Source organism: Biomphalaria glabrata, chromosome 14 (genome assembly GCF_947242115.1).
Source record: "Biomphalaria glabrata chromosome 14, xgBioGlab47.1, whole genome shotgun sequence".
NCBI lineage: Eukaryota > Metazoa > Mollusca > Gastropoda > Planorbidae > Biomphalaria > Biomphalaria glabrata.
The window spans coordinates 17,553,691-17,571,888 of record NC_074724.1 but is presented as its reverse complement, the minus strand read 5'-3'; the positions used below and the strand labels follow the sequence as shown (position 1 = coordinate 17,571,888).

The following is an 18,198-nucleotide window of genomic DNA, read 5'->3' as shown; positions in this document are numbered from 1 at the left end:
AGTTTTCAAATAAGTCCGTACTAGAATTTAGATATAGTGTCATAGTAATTCAATACATTATACAGCCTGTATTATCCGTTGGAGAAATGCTACATAGTACTATTAACGTACATTGACGACATTGTTGTTAAGATTTACAAGAGATATAATCTCAATATGCATTCTATCAACAAAATGTTGTTATTTTACATATATAATATGCATTTATGTAGCTTTTTAACTTAGGACTCCGTGGCAATTAAGTTTTGACTAGACCTCGAATTTAGAGTCTAAATCTATATAAAGGGCTTGCCGGGTCAAAATAGTTTGAGAACCTCTGCACTAGATCAGTGAATAATACCCAAACTAAGACCCGTATCCCACAGGTCAAATCGGGCTAGTCAGAGAGCTGTGATTCTGGGTATTTCATTATATAATATCTTGATTTTTTTTTTAAAGGAAAATATCTAGATCTATTTAGATAAAGGTATTTACCATGTTGATGTTGATCTAATCATAACAATATTATTTAATGTCTTTTTAGGTTAGAATCTACTCTAACCATTTTTTTTTGAGCTTTTCTAAACTAGGCAGCAAACTAGAATCTAGACATTCTAGAATAAAATCTATTCTAGACTCGAGATCTATAGACCTAGATCTATATGGACGGAGGAAGTTATCCTAGGTAATTTAAGAGGCGAAAATAGGGGCAGGCGGGGAGTATTATTCATCCGTCACTAAGTAGCAGGGCCGGACATAACCATTGTAAAGCCCCATGCAAAATGGATTTCTCGGGGCCAAGTTTGGGTAGGAATACAGATAATAAGTGAAATTTAAGAGTTTGTATTAGAAAATAAATTCGTCTATGATGCATTTATTCATTCTTTACTACATACAGAATTACTTTACGAGCCTTGCGTGTAGCGAAGTCATACAGTACATCATGAAAATTATATTTCCTACATAGATCACACTCAATAGCAAGAATTACCAAATGTTTCAATCTATCTATGATAATTGTTGATCTCAAGTTAAAGTATTTCTTTCACTAGATTCCACAATTGCGGGTATTGCAGTGGTGAGTGGAGTGGGATTGGCGTTTTCCATATTGAATGACACCCCAAAATGACAATTTTCGTCTATACATTTCAGGAGATTTGTGAGTTTTCAAAAGATTTTAATAATTTCCGGATATTTCCAGGACTTTTTTGTGTATTTTGCAATTTCAGGAGATTTCCAGGACCTCCTGTTAAATCGACAGGAGGCTGCGGAAAATCTGTTATAAATTATCAAATGGTTTATTAATTTAAAATTTATACACCTAAAATTAGCGTGGGTCCTATAAAAGTGCGAGGCCCACTTCGGTCCTATAGGTTGCATATGCTACGCCGACGGTGACTGACTAGTTATAATATAATCTAGATCTAGATTATAATCTAGACCTGGACTTGAGATCTTATACTTATACTAGTTATACTATACTGACTATAGATCTAAATCATCTAGAATCTAGATCCCTAGCCCTAGGGCCTAGATTAGATTTAATTGAAAAATAGAATTAGATACTAGATATGATATATATATATAATATAAATATAGTATAGTATTATAATATAAATTTATAGCATTAAGTAAAATCATAATAAATATAAATTTACCTAGAATCTTGTATCTTAATAAGTTAATTAGTATAAGATCATTATTTATTATATAAATTCTATGATCCATTAGATGACGACCAACACATCTATGATATGATCATTCTTTAATATTTACAATTAGATCTAGATCTAGAATCTTAATAATTCTAGAGTCTAGAAATAGTCTAGATCTATACTATATATATCACTATATAAAATAATATATGAGTGTTTCTCCAGTACTGGTTACAACTAGGTGTTGGTTCACTAAAAAGTCCATATTTCATAAGATTGTTATAAATTCAAATGTGACAATTTACATTACATTGCATTAAGAAATGGTTAATCTATAAATTTTGATATTTTGAGCTCATAAGGTGCTAGGGAAATATTGAAATTGTAAAAAATGTGTGAAATTACTACCCAAAATGGCGGCTTTTGATGTAACACGGAACACCATGGTATGATTGAATTAATATCATACTAAAACCAAGGGGCATAAAACTTCCATCTTTGTTGGAATATGTTAACAAGATCCTCATATTTCAATGTCATTTTATTTAGTTTTTCTCAAGGTTATCAAAATATTGATTAAACACGGCCACAAAAAGGCGTTTGAGGTGCATCGCGATGTGTCCCACTTTATACGGAATTACAATCCTCTATGAATTGTGAACAAGAAATAAATAATATGCTCAACATTGCATTTCTGTTACAACAAGCATTAAAGATTTCTTTTAAAGTATTGTTTTTGTTAAAATCTTTCTAAACATGCATAACAAGCTTAAAATAGGTTGAGGTGTCCCAGATGAAGCGCCTGTGCTGCGTGTGTTAAGAATGGGATTATTTTTCCCACGACACTACTTTTTATGAATGAGAGTTCTTTTGAGCATCACAGGTATTGTGTAGAACAAAAGAAGTGCCGTTTCCGCTGGAAATACTAGCGTAGTAATTAACAGGAGTACGTAAACAATAGCGTGTCCCACAATTAACATTGATGCGCCTTAAGCGTCGACATGATCAATCGCCGGCAATGTTGCACAAAAACCTCATTTAATCTGTTTTTTGTGATCTTTTGTGAATCAACAACCCATCAGGTACGTAGATATTTCATTATTCTACTGAAATTTAAGCTTATTACAAATAAGTTTGATTGCAATATCCTAATCAAAGTTCTTTTTTTATTACGAGGTTACTAAATTTAACCATTCAATCATGACGTCATGTGAAGCGTCTTGAACACAATTTAGTCTTAAATCATAAAGTTAAATCAATTTTAAAGCCTGTTACTAAACAAAAAGTTTATATTTCTAAAACAATTATGTTGATGTAATAGTAGACATGTGTAGGGATTTAAAATAATTAATTTGTTTTTATTTTGAGAAGTAAATTGGATTAGGCGTTGAGGTGCTCCATGGGACCCCGTGCTGGTGTTTTCCATGCATAAATTATGGCGTCACATGTAGCTTCTAATGCGAGTTCAGGATTTGTTACGTTTTCTGTATTCATGGAAGTTTTAATTAAGATTAAATGATTTTAATATATGTAATAAACTATTTTCATAATTAATCATTTTAAATGAACATTTTTTGACATCTTTCATTTTATATTTTTTTGTAATTTTACTTTACATCGTTTGGGGCATTTCAGTGGACACTACTCCGTTTGTTTACAAATGGTGTCCTAGTTTGCGTCTGTTAAGTCCAAATAGATTTTAGTGATAGTTTGTTAAAGATTTTACAGTGTCAGATAATATTAGCTATATCTAAAAGAAATAAAGCGGTACTGTTTAAGAAATATTAAATAATTAAAATTTACTTATTACTGTAAATAAGATTTAGAACTATTTGATCTTTCGTTTGAGGCGCATCTCGGACACTTGTCTTTAAAACTTTAAAGAGCTTAACTCTAGATCTAGAAATCTAGACTGATTAGACCTCTAGACCTAAATCTAGATTTACTCTAGATCTAGATCTAATTATGTAATTCATTATTTAGATTTACTCTAGATCTAGATCTAATTATGTAATTCATTATATTATAGCTAGATTTACTCTTGAGTCTTGATCTAGACGTAGAGTAGAATAGTCTAGTCACTAGTCAGTCAAGATCTAATTCAATATCTAGATTTAGATCTAAACTAGATTATTAGATTATAAATCAATAGATCTTTTATGAATCTAGACTAGTGACTCTAGACTAGATCATTAATGACTAGATTTAGAATCTAATTTTAGATAATTTAATAATATATTTTTCTTTAAATTGACCAGTATCTAGAAAAATATCTAGAGACTAGATCTATATTATAGACCTATTCTATATTAAAATGTAGATTGTATCTAAAACAAAGTTTGGTTTAACCTGCACTTAATTTCCATTGTATTGTTTATACATATATACAGTATATTCAATTATATTGTATTCAGTTCTTTCAGTCTACCACTGAATGATTATAACTTAAGTTAATATAATTAACAGTACTAGTCCTATACTATTGATTGAGTCTATCCCTATCAAGCAATTATGGGCATTACTAGACTAGATTTAAATAATGCACCAATATATAATATATGTTTATGAAATTTATGAGTAGGCCTATATTATATATAATAGATCTATTTATTTAGATACTTATACATTTTTATAAATTACAGATTTCAGTAATGGAGTATCTGTTAGAGTTTCAAGGCGTCTACAAGCCAAGAAAGACTCTAAATTTACAAGCATCAAAGCCTGAGTCTCTAACACGTGTTGCTGTTTTAGAGCGGAGAGAAAAGGAAAGGTTGAGAAAAGCTGCATACAGGGCCTAGTTAAGCCCACATGAAAAAGCTTGGATAAACAGAAAACGCAAAGAAAGAAAACAGCAAGCTAATAGTCCACTTAATGTCATCTCAGCAGAGGTTGGTGAATCACTAGGTACTGGATTCCAGACTCCAGTGGCAAAAAGAATGGCTGTTTCAAGGGCTTTGATGAAATTGCCTAGGTCACCCAAGAAATATGCTGCAGTTTTTGATGGTCTCACACAAATATGCTCCCCAAGAAAAAGTAAAGCTGTCCATGACATACGCTTTCTGCGTCTACCTGAGAGAAGAAAGCTCATCTTTCTAAACAACATTAAAGAAAGTATCAAAACCTAACTAAACTCCACCAGCAAAAAAAAAAGTCAGATGTCTAGTGCTCATAGACAAGTACTCTGCAGTATCCTTAGTAAGTACAACAAACTCAAAGGTAGTGCTACTCATTTCTAACATTTGGTCAAGAAGTTTTATGTCCAAGTGCAAATCAGAACAAATTGCAAGAAAAAAAATGAAGTGATTGCATTGCACAAAATGCCTTGGAAACAATATTCATTTTTTACAGTAGAGGGGATGTCTCAAGAACTGATCCCTCTCAATCATCTGTTAGTGCTCAAACAGGAAAACGTTTCATGCAAAAGCTACTTAACATAAGATGCAGTCTTGCTTATGTGAGTTCTGTTTGAAGATTTTTCTTTATATAGAGGGCATTAATAAATTTCTGATCAAAAAAGGACACAGAGAGCTGACATTGATAAATCCAGCTTCATCACTTGACTTAACTCTATGCCCAAGAACAAATGCCAATTGTTTTCATAAGCTGCAGTGCATTGAAAGATCATGTAGCAACTGTGGTGTGGATTTAATTAACAAGTATTGAGTGGAGTATAGTATGTGGTCAAAGATGACGGATGAGTATGTTCAGAGTGATGGTACACTGCAAAAGGTATCAAAGTGGCAACCAGTAAATAAAGAAGGATCTTTCAATGACATAGTGAGAGGTATTACACCTAACACTATTGCTTACAGAAATAGAAGCTGTTTCTGCTATCCATGCAGAAATTCATATGGCAGTCAGTGCCTGCATGATGAAATATGTGGCTCTTGGAAGGTGTTCAAACTTCAGAAACAAAATGGTAAGTACTTGTATTTATTTATTTTTAAATAGCACTTTACAATTATCTGAGAAAAAAACATTATTCATTTTAAAATTACCTAATTGATTTCTAAATGAAATTGTTTCTTTTTCTTCAGTAGTGCAATCTCAGTCAAATCTTGAAGACTCTTTGGATGTCAGTCCCATATGCTCAAATTCAAAGGTAAAGAGCTTTTACATATAAACATTTTAAAAATTTTCATTGAATCTTATGTTACCTGTATTGTATAAGTTGTTTTTTAATAATATACCCTGCTTAATAATTTTAGACTCATTTTAGAAATTAAGTATTTCAGCCTCATGTTGTTGTTTTTTCAGGCCCAAACAATTTCCTTCACTCATCAAAAGTACATTGTAAATAGCTGTGTGATTGTCAAGTATGGGGAAATATTCTATCCAGGTATAATTTTTTGCACTGTGTACCTTTTAATTTCAATAAACAAGTTCAAAGTATGTTTTAGATTGAAGTATTAACTTTTCAACATTGCTGGTAATTTTTTCTAACAGGAGTTGTGATAGAAGTCCTGGATGATCAGCGCAGAAATAATTTTTAAAAAGGCACAGAAATAAAAGAAATATATTTGTATATCCAGAAGTGCAGGACATACAGTTAGTGTATGCAGACATGATTGTTACTGAAGTGATGTTGATACCAATGGCAATAGTTTGAGAGTGGAATGTTTTGATTTCTGAATTTGTCAAATAAAATTTGTGTACAGTTTTATGTGTTTTCTTTTCTTTCTTTTTTTTTTTCAAACCTTTTTCTGTGTGTTAAAACTAACAAAAGATATAAAATATATATTTGTCAATAATTAAAAATAATAATGATCATTCACTTGTGCACAGATAAGACAAAAATGTAAACTTATAAACATTTAAAAAAATGGTGTCCCATGAAGCACCCCCGACATTTTGTGAAATTAAAGCAGAATTTTTACAAATGGGTACTTTATGACTAGAATAGTGAACATAATAATAAGTCTAATGGATCACTTTAGTGCAAAAATAAAATAATTTCTATATTCTCACAGAATATCTTTAAAAAAAACTTTAACTTGTAGTGTCACAGGTGCTACGGTGTCCCAATTTTTGAATTGAGCTCAAATCCACTTTTTCTATGCAAAAGCATAAATTTCAGTATCTAAAGACTAATATCAATAAAGACAGTTATATTATGCTAAAATACAATGAATTTATCAATTGGTCGTTGTTAAATTATCAAGTGGTGTCTCGGTGATGCACCTGTGACGCAAAAGGGGGTACCCCTTGAATAGACACTGCTGTCAAAATCTACATCTTGCAATTCATTTTCTATTGATAAATTCTTAAAGTGAACTGGTTGAAGAAGTGAATACAGTTGAAATGAAACCAAAAACTTCAACTTAAATTTTTAGCATAATGTGACACTTTTTGGCACCAGTACTGGAGAAACACTCATATATATATAATTTATAATATATTTATAGTTTATAAATCTAGAATAGATCTAGGTCTAGAAACTCTAGATATACTGCAAAATTTCTATGTACTAGATCTATAACTCTTATGATAAACAATGTAATATCTAAAGATAACAACAAAAACCTATGGTCATACATTAAGTCTAAGAAAATGGAAACAACAGTAATAATAAATGGCTCTAAATCAACACCAATAACAGTAAACTCAGGTGTACCTCAAGGAACAGTCTTGGGTCCACTATTATTTAAATTTACATAAATGATTTACCAAATTGCATTACCTCAGGAACAAAAGTCAGATTATTTGCAGACGATTGCATAATATATAGAACAATAAAAACAACACAGGACACAGATATTTTACAAAGAGAATTAGATGATTTACAGAAATGGGAATCAAATTGGAGCATGTCTTTCCACCCAGAAAAATGTCAGTTGTTAAGAGTAACAAAAAAACTAAAACAAATTAATTCCACTTATCTTATTCATGGCAAACCAGTAACACAGACTAAAAAGGCAAAATACCTAGGTGTTATAATAAATGAAAAACTGTCATGGTATCCACATATTGATGAAACTACAAAAAAATCAAACAAAGCATTAGGATTTATTAAAAGAAATTTCTATAAATCAAATAAGAACATAAAACTAAAATGTTATTTAACCTTGGTTAGGCCAATAATAGAATATGCATCCTCCGTTTGGGACCCCTCAACTCAAGAAAACATTAAAAAACTGGAACAGACACAAAATAGAGCAGTGAGATTCATAACAAACGAATATTCACATTTGACTAGAGTAACACCTTTAGTAAAATCTCTAAATTTAGAAAGCCTTCAGGACAGAAGGCTCAAAAGTAAAGTAGCAATCATACATAAAACACTGAACCATAATCTTCAAATACAAAAACAAAATTTAATAAAATACTCTGAAAGACACAAAGATAAAGGCACATTCCTCATCCCATTTGCTAGGACAAATTTGTACAAACACTCCTTCTTCCCTAGTGCTATTAGAGCATGGAATGGGTTGCCTGAGCTAGCCAGGAAAACCAGTGACTTGGCTGAATTTAAGTCATTGGTTAATATGCATGACTAAATGCATGATGCGTAGGACGTAATCATCTTCTTTTTTGAAGTAACGTCTGTATTATATAAGATAAGATAGTAGATGTTCACTAAAATGGTAAGATCTAGATAAATCTAATCCTATACTCTTAAGTAAGTCTTTTATAAAAGTGAGTTATTCTTGTATGTATGTACGTATGTATAATACTCATTATTATATTAGACTATTATAGAATAACACAAATTATAGACCTAAAATAAAGATATAATTATAAAGATATAATACTAATAGAAATATTATCAAGATATTATAGATCTATATTTTCTATATATCTATTCTAGACATAATGATATCTTATAGCAGTGTTGATACCCTGACAGAGGGAATTAAACTAATGTGCCATGACTCTAAAACTGCAGAAAACATTCCATGTGACAGATTTAAAGCTAGTGTTATGGTACAAGTATTTAATATATCACCAAAGTTGGGGTCATACAGTACATCATGAAAATTATATTTCCTACATAGATCACGCTCAATAGCAAGAATTACCAAATGTTTCAATCTATCTATGATAATTGTTGTAATTCAAGTAATTCTTCATTAGTTTTCGCAAAGGGCCCCACAAGGGTTGAGTCTGGCCCTGCTTTTTAGTGACGGGTGATTACATAGCAGATTATATATATATATATATATATGTTTATTTAATTTACATTATTAAGTCATATAAATAAATAAAAAAATGTTCATTATTTCTACCATATCTTGTAACAGTGTGATGTATTCATTTATAATGTTAACATGTTCTAATTTTTTTTTAAATGTCTTTTTCAGTCACATGAAAAGTAGGAACCACTTTTTCATGGCCAGGATATTTGAGTGTGAGATTTTGATAATGCTTATTTTAGGTAAATCCTTAAAGGGAAACTTATGGTTTTGACAATATTTGATATAAGGTGTTTTCAATTACAGATAAGGAATTCTTTATTTTTTATTCTCAATAGTAACCAGTAATTGATGTTTCTCTAATGTAATTTTTCTGCCCATTAAAAATGGTCAGATTTTACAGGGTTTCTATGTAATGTCAGGTTGCCTAAAATGTGTATCCTACATATTTATGATCAGGTTGTTAACATCTCACTTGCAGGATGAAAGTGCTTTTCACACTGTGTGTTATTAAAATGCTTTGATTAGATCTATATGATTGTAGATGTAGAACTAGACCTCAGTAATACCAATTGGTATGGTGTTATTTATTGTATGCTTAGACACCACATATTTATGAAAGATGTGGTTTACTAACATTGTTGCGCAATAGATAAAAAAAGATGTATATATATATAGTATGTTTTTTTTTCCATTTCGATTAAAATCTTGAGAAAAGTGTATACCTTCATTAAAAAAAATGATACTGACCACAATGAAAAGTTTGCAATCTTATAAAAGAAATCTAGGTCCTAGAAGCAGTTATGTTTAGATCTTGAAAGCAAAAAAAAATGTGTTAAGAGTAGATCTATAGGCTTGACTTACCATCTCATTTCTTGCATGAACACTATACATACAATAAGCAGTTATACATGGTCATCATGTCATGACCAACTACACATATCTTACTAAAGTTTTAGGCTGGTTAGGCAAGTTCGTTATCCTAATGCTTTTATATCTATATAATTATACCAGTCCGTCCCGAGACATGACGTTAAACTGCGCTCCTCTTTCCTTAGCACTTTTGGAGCTCAAAAGTGCCCTACTTCTTTTCTATCATTGTGTCTGCCTCCTCTTTTCCTAAGTCTGCCTTCATTGATCATCACACTGTCTCCTTAACTTTAAATTATCACTACGTCCTAGACCAGTCCGTTTGCCGTGGACTGCGACGGGTAAGGGGGGATAAAGAGATCCTGGTGTTTGAGTGGTGGCTATCTGAGGATAAACCACAACAACACAATACTTTGGCTCCAAGTTCCCCTAGACCTGAGACCCAGATGGCCCGCTCTGAGTCAACCGGCTGGTCATGCCGAGCTACCAGCATAGGTCGTCGACCTATGCTGGAGGGCGGTGGCTGGAGGGTCAATCAGGGAGCTGCTGTATCGGACACATGTCCGATGTAGCAGCTGACTGAGTATAGCACCTGTGTAGCCCTGGGGGGGTCATTCTGGACATCCGAATGGCCTGTCCCCTTGTTGGACTCGATGGCGGGTGGGGAGCACAGGTGCCGAATTAACCAAAATATATATGGACAAAAAAACAAACCATGGTTTGATACAGCTTGCAAAAGTGCTATTGGTGATAGGAAAAAACGACTGGCTGCATTTATAAAGAACCCTTCCCAGGAAAACCTAAAGCTATTCAGGATAGCTAGAGTAAAGGCTAGACAAACCATACGGTCAGCCAAAAGGAATTCCTGGAGAAGTTTTGTCGGCAGTCTGGATGCCAAAACTTCTGCTAGAGCGGTTTGGAAGGCAGTAAGGCGAATCAAAGGGAAAGAATCAAATGCAATAGGGCATTTGAAAAACCAAGGACGAACTGTCACGTCCCCCAGAGAAATAGCTGACTGCCTTGCATCCTCAATAGCAGAAAAATCATCCACTGCACACTACACGCCAGAGTTCCAAAAAGTCAAAACCAGGGAGGAAAGACACCCCATTGATTTCAGGTCAGAGAACAATGAAGACTACAACAAACCGTTCTCGCTTGAGGAACTGAGGGAATCGCTGGACAAGTCACATGACACAGCGCCTGGAGAAGACGAAATCCATTACCAGTTCCTCAAGCACCTTCCCGAACCCTCATTGGCAGTCCTACTAGGGGTCTATAACTGTGTGTGGCAAACAGGCGCTTTCCCAAACAGCTGGAGGAAAGCCACAGTTATACCGATACCTAAACCGGGAAGAGACGGCTCTGACCCAGCTAACTATCGACCAATAGCACTAACAAGCTGCATCTGCAAAACCATGGAAAGAATGATTAACAGTAGGCTGGTCTGGTACCTGGAAAGGAATAAAGTGATCTCAAACTACCAGTGCGGATTCCGGCAGGGGCAGACAACAACTGACCACCTGGTAAGGCTGGAAGCTTATATTAGAAATGCATTACTCAGAAGAGAACACCTAGTAGCTGTATTCTTCGATATAGAAAAGGCCTATGACACAACCTGGAAACATGGCATTCTACGTGACCTGGCGCTTATGGGGCTTAAGGGACACCTCCCCCGTTTTGTGGAGGAATTCCTGAAAGATCGAAAATTTCAGGTCCGAGTGGGCAACTCCGCTTCTGACACTCATGACCAGGAAATGGGTGTACCCCAGGGCAGCATTCTGTCAGTCACCCTGTTCAACATTAAAATAAATAGCATCATAAATGCGCTGTCCCCTGGCATAGAGTGCTCTTTGTATGTTGATGACTTTGTCATTCTTACTTATGGGAAAAACATGAACACCTTAGAAAGGAAATTACAGTTATGTTTAAACAAAATTCAGGGTTGGGCAAACTATAATGGTTTCAAATTCTCTGACTCCAAAACAGTTAGTATGCATTTTTGTAATCTAAGGGGGCTCCACCCAGACCCTGAACTATTTATACACAAAAAGAAGATCCCTGTCGTGAAAACTACAAAATTTTTAGGCCTCACCTTAGACTCCAAATTTAATTTTCTCCCCCACATTAAGGAACTTAAGAAGAAATGCCAAAAGTCATTAAACATACTAAGAGTACTCAGCCATACGGACTGGGGAGCTGACAGAGATACCTTGCTGCTGCTCTATCGGAGTCTAATTCGATCCAAGCTAGACTACGGATCCATAATAGAGCAGCAAGGAAGTTGTACTTAAAAATACTGGAACCAATACAAAATGCTGCCCTGCGTCTCTGTCTCGGCGCGTTTCGTACATCACCTATCCCAAGTCTCCATGTGGAGGCTGGAGAACTCCCCATGGATATAAGAATGAAAAAGCTTGCAATGCAGTATATAGTCAAGCTAAAATCCAACCCCACGAACCCTGCTTTTGACTCCATATTTAACCCCACAGAGGTAGAATTATACAATCGAAGGCCTAACGTCATACAGCCGTTGGGCCTTCGAATGAGAGAACCCATCCAAAATTTAACCCCACCCATTGACCAAATCTCTAAAATAGAAACCCCTCAGAATCCTCCTTGGCTAATGAATAAACCTAAATTAAATTTATCCCTCCTTAATTTCAAAAAAGAAAATACAGACCCAAGCATACTACAAGTCCACTTTAGGGAACTGCAGGAGAGCTACGGAGATTGTGGCACCATCTACACAGATGGATCCAAAATGGAGGGAAAGGTCGCATGTGCCTGCTCCTTTCGGAACAAAACAATCTCCCGTAGACTCCCCAATGGCTGCTCCATCTTTACGGCCGAATTGCACGCAATATTGCTTGCACTTATGGCCGTAAAAGCATCAGAAAGGAGTAAATTTATAATCTGCTCCGACTCCAAATCTGCATTGCAAGCTTTGGGGCTGATGAAGACTGACATCCCATTGGTACATAAGAGCCTGAAGCTGTTGGACCTAATAACAGCCGACCGTAGGGATGTCACCTTCATCTGGGTCCCCTCCCATGTTGGCATTGAGGGAAACGAAGCCGCAGACAGAGAAGCAAAGAGAGCCCTAAATCATGCAGTGTCAGGAACCCAAATTCCCTACTCGGACCTGAGACAAAGTATTGCCTCTGCCACCTATCGAGAGTGGCAGAACCGATGGGAGGCTGAGACTCACATTAAACTCAGGCAGATTGTGGCGGATGTCAGGTGGCGGCCCACATCTAAGGGTCTGACAAGGCGTGGTAGCACAACCATGTCCAGACTTAGGATTGGCCACACCTACATCACGCACTCTTTTGTACTGAAGAGAGAGGAGCCCCCACTTTGCGAGTACTGTGACTCTCGCCTCACCGTGGAACATATCCTCGTTGATTGCCCCAGATACCAGGATGTCAGGGCGAAACATTTTAGAGCCACTAATCTAAAAACACTATTTAATAATGTCGACCCTGGGAAGGTACTGGGCTTTATTCGGGAAGTGGGGCTATCTACGAAGATCTGATTTCTGAATTTGTGAACATGCACTATTTACATTAGATTTTTACCAAATATTTAAATTCTTACTACCTTTACTATTTTAACTGTGAATAGACCTTAATTTTAATTATATTACTGTATAGAATCTGGCCCTTGTTGTTTAGAGAGAGAGTAGTCCTTAAGGGACTGCAGGCACGACATGGCCTAAATTGTGCCGATGTGCCTCAAATCAACAATCAATCAATCAATCAATTATACCAGTAACTATCATAGCTATGGACTAGGCCACCAATTAGCCACTGTAAGAATAAACCAATATGTTTGGTTAGATATAGATACACTTTCAGTATAGTTGAGGGAAGTGACGTATGCTGAAGCTAAAAACAAAATCTCATATAATCCCATTTTTTTTAGGTGTCAAGGATTTATTGTCTAATTTATTAAATGTTGTTATAAACCTGGTGGTGACAAAGAATGGGGTGGTGATGTGTGTGTGGACAGCCGACACAAATTGCCCAAGACCAGCGATAGACTAGCAGTCAACCGTGACGAGTTGCAATGGCCAGCCACAATGTTTACTATTACAACTTTTTACGCAGAATTTAAATATATACAAATAACTCAAATTTGAAAAAAAATTGGCGGAGTTTCCCTTTAAAATATCTTGATTTTGGACTTACAAGACTGTCAGAAGTTTCTGATTTGATAGAAAAAAAGTTTATAGCGCTGTGAGGGGGTGCACTTTGTTTTATGTGTAATTACCACCTCTTTTGGTGTGTATATAAATTTTAGTTTTACACTCAAAAAAGTTAAACTTAAGTTTTATTGAAATCAACTTCATAACTATATAAACACTGCATCTTACGTAAATATTCTTATTAGTTTTTTTTTTTTTTTTTTTAAATATAGGTTGTATTGGTGATTCTGTTGGTAGTATAGTACAGCTAAATCCTTATTTTAAGGAAAGCAATTCAGACTGCCAGGCAGGATTCTTAGATGGTTTGGATAGATACATATATAATGGTACTCTTAATATAACATCTCAAGATCTCAACCAAAGGCCACGTGTTATATTTGAGATGCAAAGGTTCTCATCGTTTGGTTTTACTACAGTAAGTTATAATTGTTTCTAAGTATTTTTCCAATATACTAAAATAATTATAATTTTATCTTTAAACACACAATTTTAGTTATTAAATTCTTTCTTGATAATATACGCAAACTTATTTTTTTAAAAATCTTTCTTAAATTTTACTAGACATCCATGATAGACCAGTTATAAATGTCAAATTGTATCATTCTGTTATTGTTAGTCCACATTAAAGTCAGTCCTGTATAGGAGTCCCCTAGTGAAGCAGTACGAGTCCAGGATGAGACTGAGAGACCATTAGAGTTTAGTATGGTAGTACGGTTATGTACATTGAAGCACTATAGTCAGCGCAACATGTTACCTATTGTAAAGTATTGGCTGTTGATTTATTAGTTATTAAACTATCACATTATTTTGGAGCCTGTGTTAAGTACTTTAAGTACTCATTGTGTTGTATTGAGAAGTGTTTGATGAGAGCTTAGATTAAATACACTAAAAATGCTCAATATTAATTTGATGTTATTTTCTATTATTTTATTGAATTTACATCAGTAAATTTCTTTTACTTTCAGATATGCCTGTTGACTATAAATCCCAATTGTGATAGTACTCTGGCCTCAGATGATTGCTACTGTTTGAATAAACCAGACTCAATTGTGGAGTTTTTTTTAAATATTACAGCCAACACACAATTTTCTAATGGTAGTCTCAGGATAAGGTGGCCAAACTTTGGTGCTTCACCCGATATAAGTAATGAAGAGCCAGTTCCATCTATTTATAGTAAGTTATAAGCCTATAATCATTTTTTTTTATTAAAAATATTCTTTGATTATTAAAAATATTCTTTGATTAATATACAAAACTTACAACACTTTGCTGAAAATGCAAGAGAAATTATTTTAGAAATTTCAAATAATAATAATTAGGTATAGCTGCAAGGCAGCAGAGGTTGGAATTTATTGTTTTCCATCTCCAAGGTGGGTAGCACCCATGGCTAATGAGCCCCTCCAGCTGAAAGCTTACTGGCTTAGGTGATTGTTTCTCACCTTCACCCTTCTCCTGTTAGTGAAGCCTAACTCAATATCCATCTTACATATGTATTCTAATTATTCTCTCTCTCTCTCTCTGTATGTATGTATGTATATATATATTAGGGGTGCACGGGATAGTACTTTTTGATATTTGGCCAGAGCCGAATACCTACATGTCTTGTAAATAGCTTGTGTTGTTGAACATTTTGCAAAACAGTTAAATAACATACCTATGTTCCTATTAATATTTTTACCTTTTATATACCTTATTGTTCTAAACTCTGATGAATTAAAGCTTAACAGCATTTATAAACAGATAGGCCTAATTAACTAATCTGTTTAGCATGAGTGTGTGTTTATGTACGAGGCCACCAACTGTAAAGGGTGTATGGGGAAGGGTCAATGTAAAATATGTAAGTAGATCTATATATTTAACTAGTTACTAAAGCAAATCTCTCAAAATAATGTGTAGTCTGGCTTGTATAGTTGGTGGATGTATGTATTCATGAATTTCAGATCAACAACTGATCATCAGGCTTGTAATTTAAAAGTCCAAGGACCGGTACTGATAGTAATCTAGCTGTTAGTTAATAGTTGGAATCTGAAGCATTGTAGGTCAATATTTATTGTTTTAGATTAATTCAATTGTGGCAAATGATATTTTATTAACAGAGCTACAGAGATTACACAGATGGATCCAAAATGGATAGAAAGGTTGCGTGTGCCTGCTCCTTTCAGAACAAAACAATCTCCCATAGACTCCCTGATGGCTGCTCCATCTTTACGGCTGAATTACCTGCAATATCGCTTGCACTAATGGCCGTCAAAGCATCAGAAAGGAGGAAATTTATAATCTGCTGTTGCCTAAAGCTGTTGGACCAAATAACAGCTGACCATAGGGATGTCACCTTCATCTGGGTCCCCTCCCATTTGGGCATAGAGGGAAACGAAACCGCAGACAGAGAAGCAAAGAGAGCCCTAAATCAGGAACCCTAATTCCCTGCTCGGACCTGAGACAAAGTATTGCCTCTGCCACCTATCGAGAGTGGCAGGATCGATGGGAGGCTGAGACTCAAAACAATCTAGGGCAGATTGTGGTGGATGTCAGGTGGCAGCCCACATCTAAGTGTCTGACAAGGTGTGGTAGCACGACCATGTCCAGACTTAGGATTGGACACACCTACATCACGCATTCCTTTGTGCTGAAGAAAGAGTAGCCCCTACTTTGTTAGTACTGTGACACTCGCCTTACAGTGGATCATATCCTTGTTGATTGCCCCAGATACCAGGATGTTAGGGAAAAATTTTTTTAGAGCGCACAACTTAAAAACACTATTCGACAATGTTGACCCAGGGAAGATACTGGGCTTTGTCCGGGAGGTGGGGTTGACTACGAAGATCTGATTTGTGAAATGGTGACCCTATAATATTTACATAAGATTTTTACTAATTATTAAATTTTTACTACCTTTACTATTTTAACTATGAATAGATTTTGTTTTTAATAATTTAACTGTATGGAATTTAGCTCTTTTGGGCACGACATGACCTAAATTGTGCCAATGTGCCAAAAACTCAAAACTCAAACTCATATTTTATTAACAGTGGGAACATCAATTATATCTATTATGGTTTGAACCTTAGATGATGCTGAAGCATAGATTTAATTGTAGTCTGTAGGCCTATTATTGATATCGATGTTTAGATCTACAGTTGTATAGAACTAAGAGGATTAGGAAAACCAAATATAGAAGAAAAAGAAACTTATCCACTCCCTTCCTACCAAAGAAAACAACCTAGTCAGATAGACGTATTGGGCCTTCACATGTAGTCCTAGTGTAGTGTGTATAGTTGATGCTGTTGACCATCACACGTTTTTTCCTTGGGCATTGGCAATAATGTTGAGTGGTCAGGCAAATAAGATAACACAATGGCATGTCAGTCAAGCATGTAGATAAATTGTATCTGTACACTAGTTACAGAGGTCAAGGGTTTCTTGACATTTCAGCATATTTTTTCTTTGTTTGCTAGATCTAATTGTGGTGCTAGAGATCAATTTATTTTCAGTGATTTTAAACTTTACTGAGATTTATATTCACGTAAGCAAACTAGGCATTCATTTACACCTGTGGCCTATAGTCCAGCTATGTGATTGTGATTAAAGCAAACTTTTTGTCCGGTAACTCCCGTAGAGGAGTGGCTTGAAGTCCAGTCCTTATTAAGATTAGTTACAAAGTAAACAAACTCAGTTCCTTCATGTGACCTCTATAGAGAGTACCTACATCCATTGTATTTGACTTGTGGTCACCTGTCTATCAATCAATTGGCGAAGTTCATCTCTACCCTTGTTACCTGTGTAGAGGTGTGGCTTGTAGTCCAGCCCCCTAAATATGATTTTCTCCAAGTAAGCAAACTAAAATTTCCTTACAAGGTGTGGCCTCTAGACAGTGTTAACATGTTGACATCTGGCCTAATGTGATCACCTGTCTATCTATGAACTCAATATTATGGACTAACCAAACAAAAGAAGGTGGGGGTTGCTCATCTCTACCACTGGAGGTATACCCGCTCATATAGACAGACGTCTGGTCAGCGTTACAGAGTTAAGGAATATTACATGTTAACTGCCCACTGAAAGGTCAAGAAAAAATTTAAAATGTGTCAGCCATTGCTGCTATGTATGTAATGTGAATTTATAATGTTAAGTTGTATTTCTAGTTAGATTAACACTCCTTGTTTTTGTACTAAAAGATGTTTGGGACATAGTCATAGTTTTAATTTTAAAAGCACATTTTTATTTGAAACATAAACGTTAATGTATTTCAGAACTGAGATAATTGAATTATGTCCATTTTATGAATATTGGCAGGTTTTTATTGAGATTTAGTTTTATGACATTTAACGATTCCCTTTATAAAGTATTAAACTTC

At 34.8% G+C, this 18,198-nt stretch overlaps 2 protein-coding genes across 5 annotated transcripts in view; both read left to right on the top strand.

Annotated features, from left to right (window-relative positions):
* Positions 1-488: 488 nt before the first annotated feature.
* Positions 489-18,198, top strand: part of LOC129922962 (uncharacterized) — a 60,291-nt gene continuing 42,581 nt past the window's right edge. For all 3 annotated transcript variants that reach the window (XM_056011335.1, XM_056011334.1, XM_056011333.1), the window contains exons 1-4: positions 489-664; positions 8,936-9,009; positions 14,057-14,259; positions 14,810-15,017. In XM_056011335.1, coding sequence (XP_055867310.1) covers positions 642-664; positions 8,936-9,009; positions 14,057-14,259; positions 14,810-15,017 — 508 coding nt within the window. In that variant the 5' untranslated portion in view covers positions 489-641. The remainder of the gene's footprint in view (positions 665-8,935; positions 9,010-14,056; positions 14,260-14,809; positions 15,018-18,198) is intronic.
* On the top strand, positions 5,295-6,294 carry LOC129922963 (uncharacterized). 2 transcript variants are annotated; one of them, XM_056011337.1, is made up of 4 exons: positions 5,295-5,553; positions 5,672-5,736; positions 5,892-5,973; positions 6,081-6,294. In XM_056011337.1, exons 1-4 carry the CDS (start codon positions 5,310-5,312, stop codon positions 6,125-6,127), a joined length of 438 nt encoding a protein of 145 aa, XP_055867312.1. In that variant the 5' UTR covers positions 5,295-5,309; the 3' UTR covers positions 6,128-6,294. The 2 variants fall into 2 exon arrangements, with proteins under 2 accessions (XP_055867312.1, XP_055867311.1); XM_056011336.1 differs by having other exon boundaries at positions 5,892-6,294.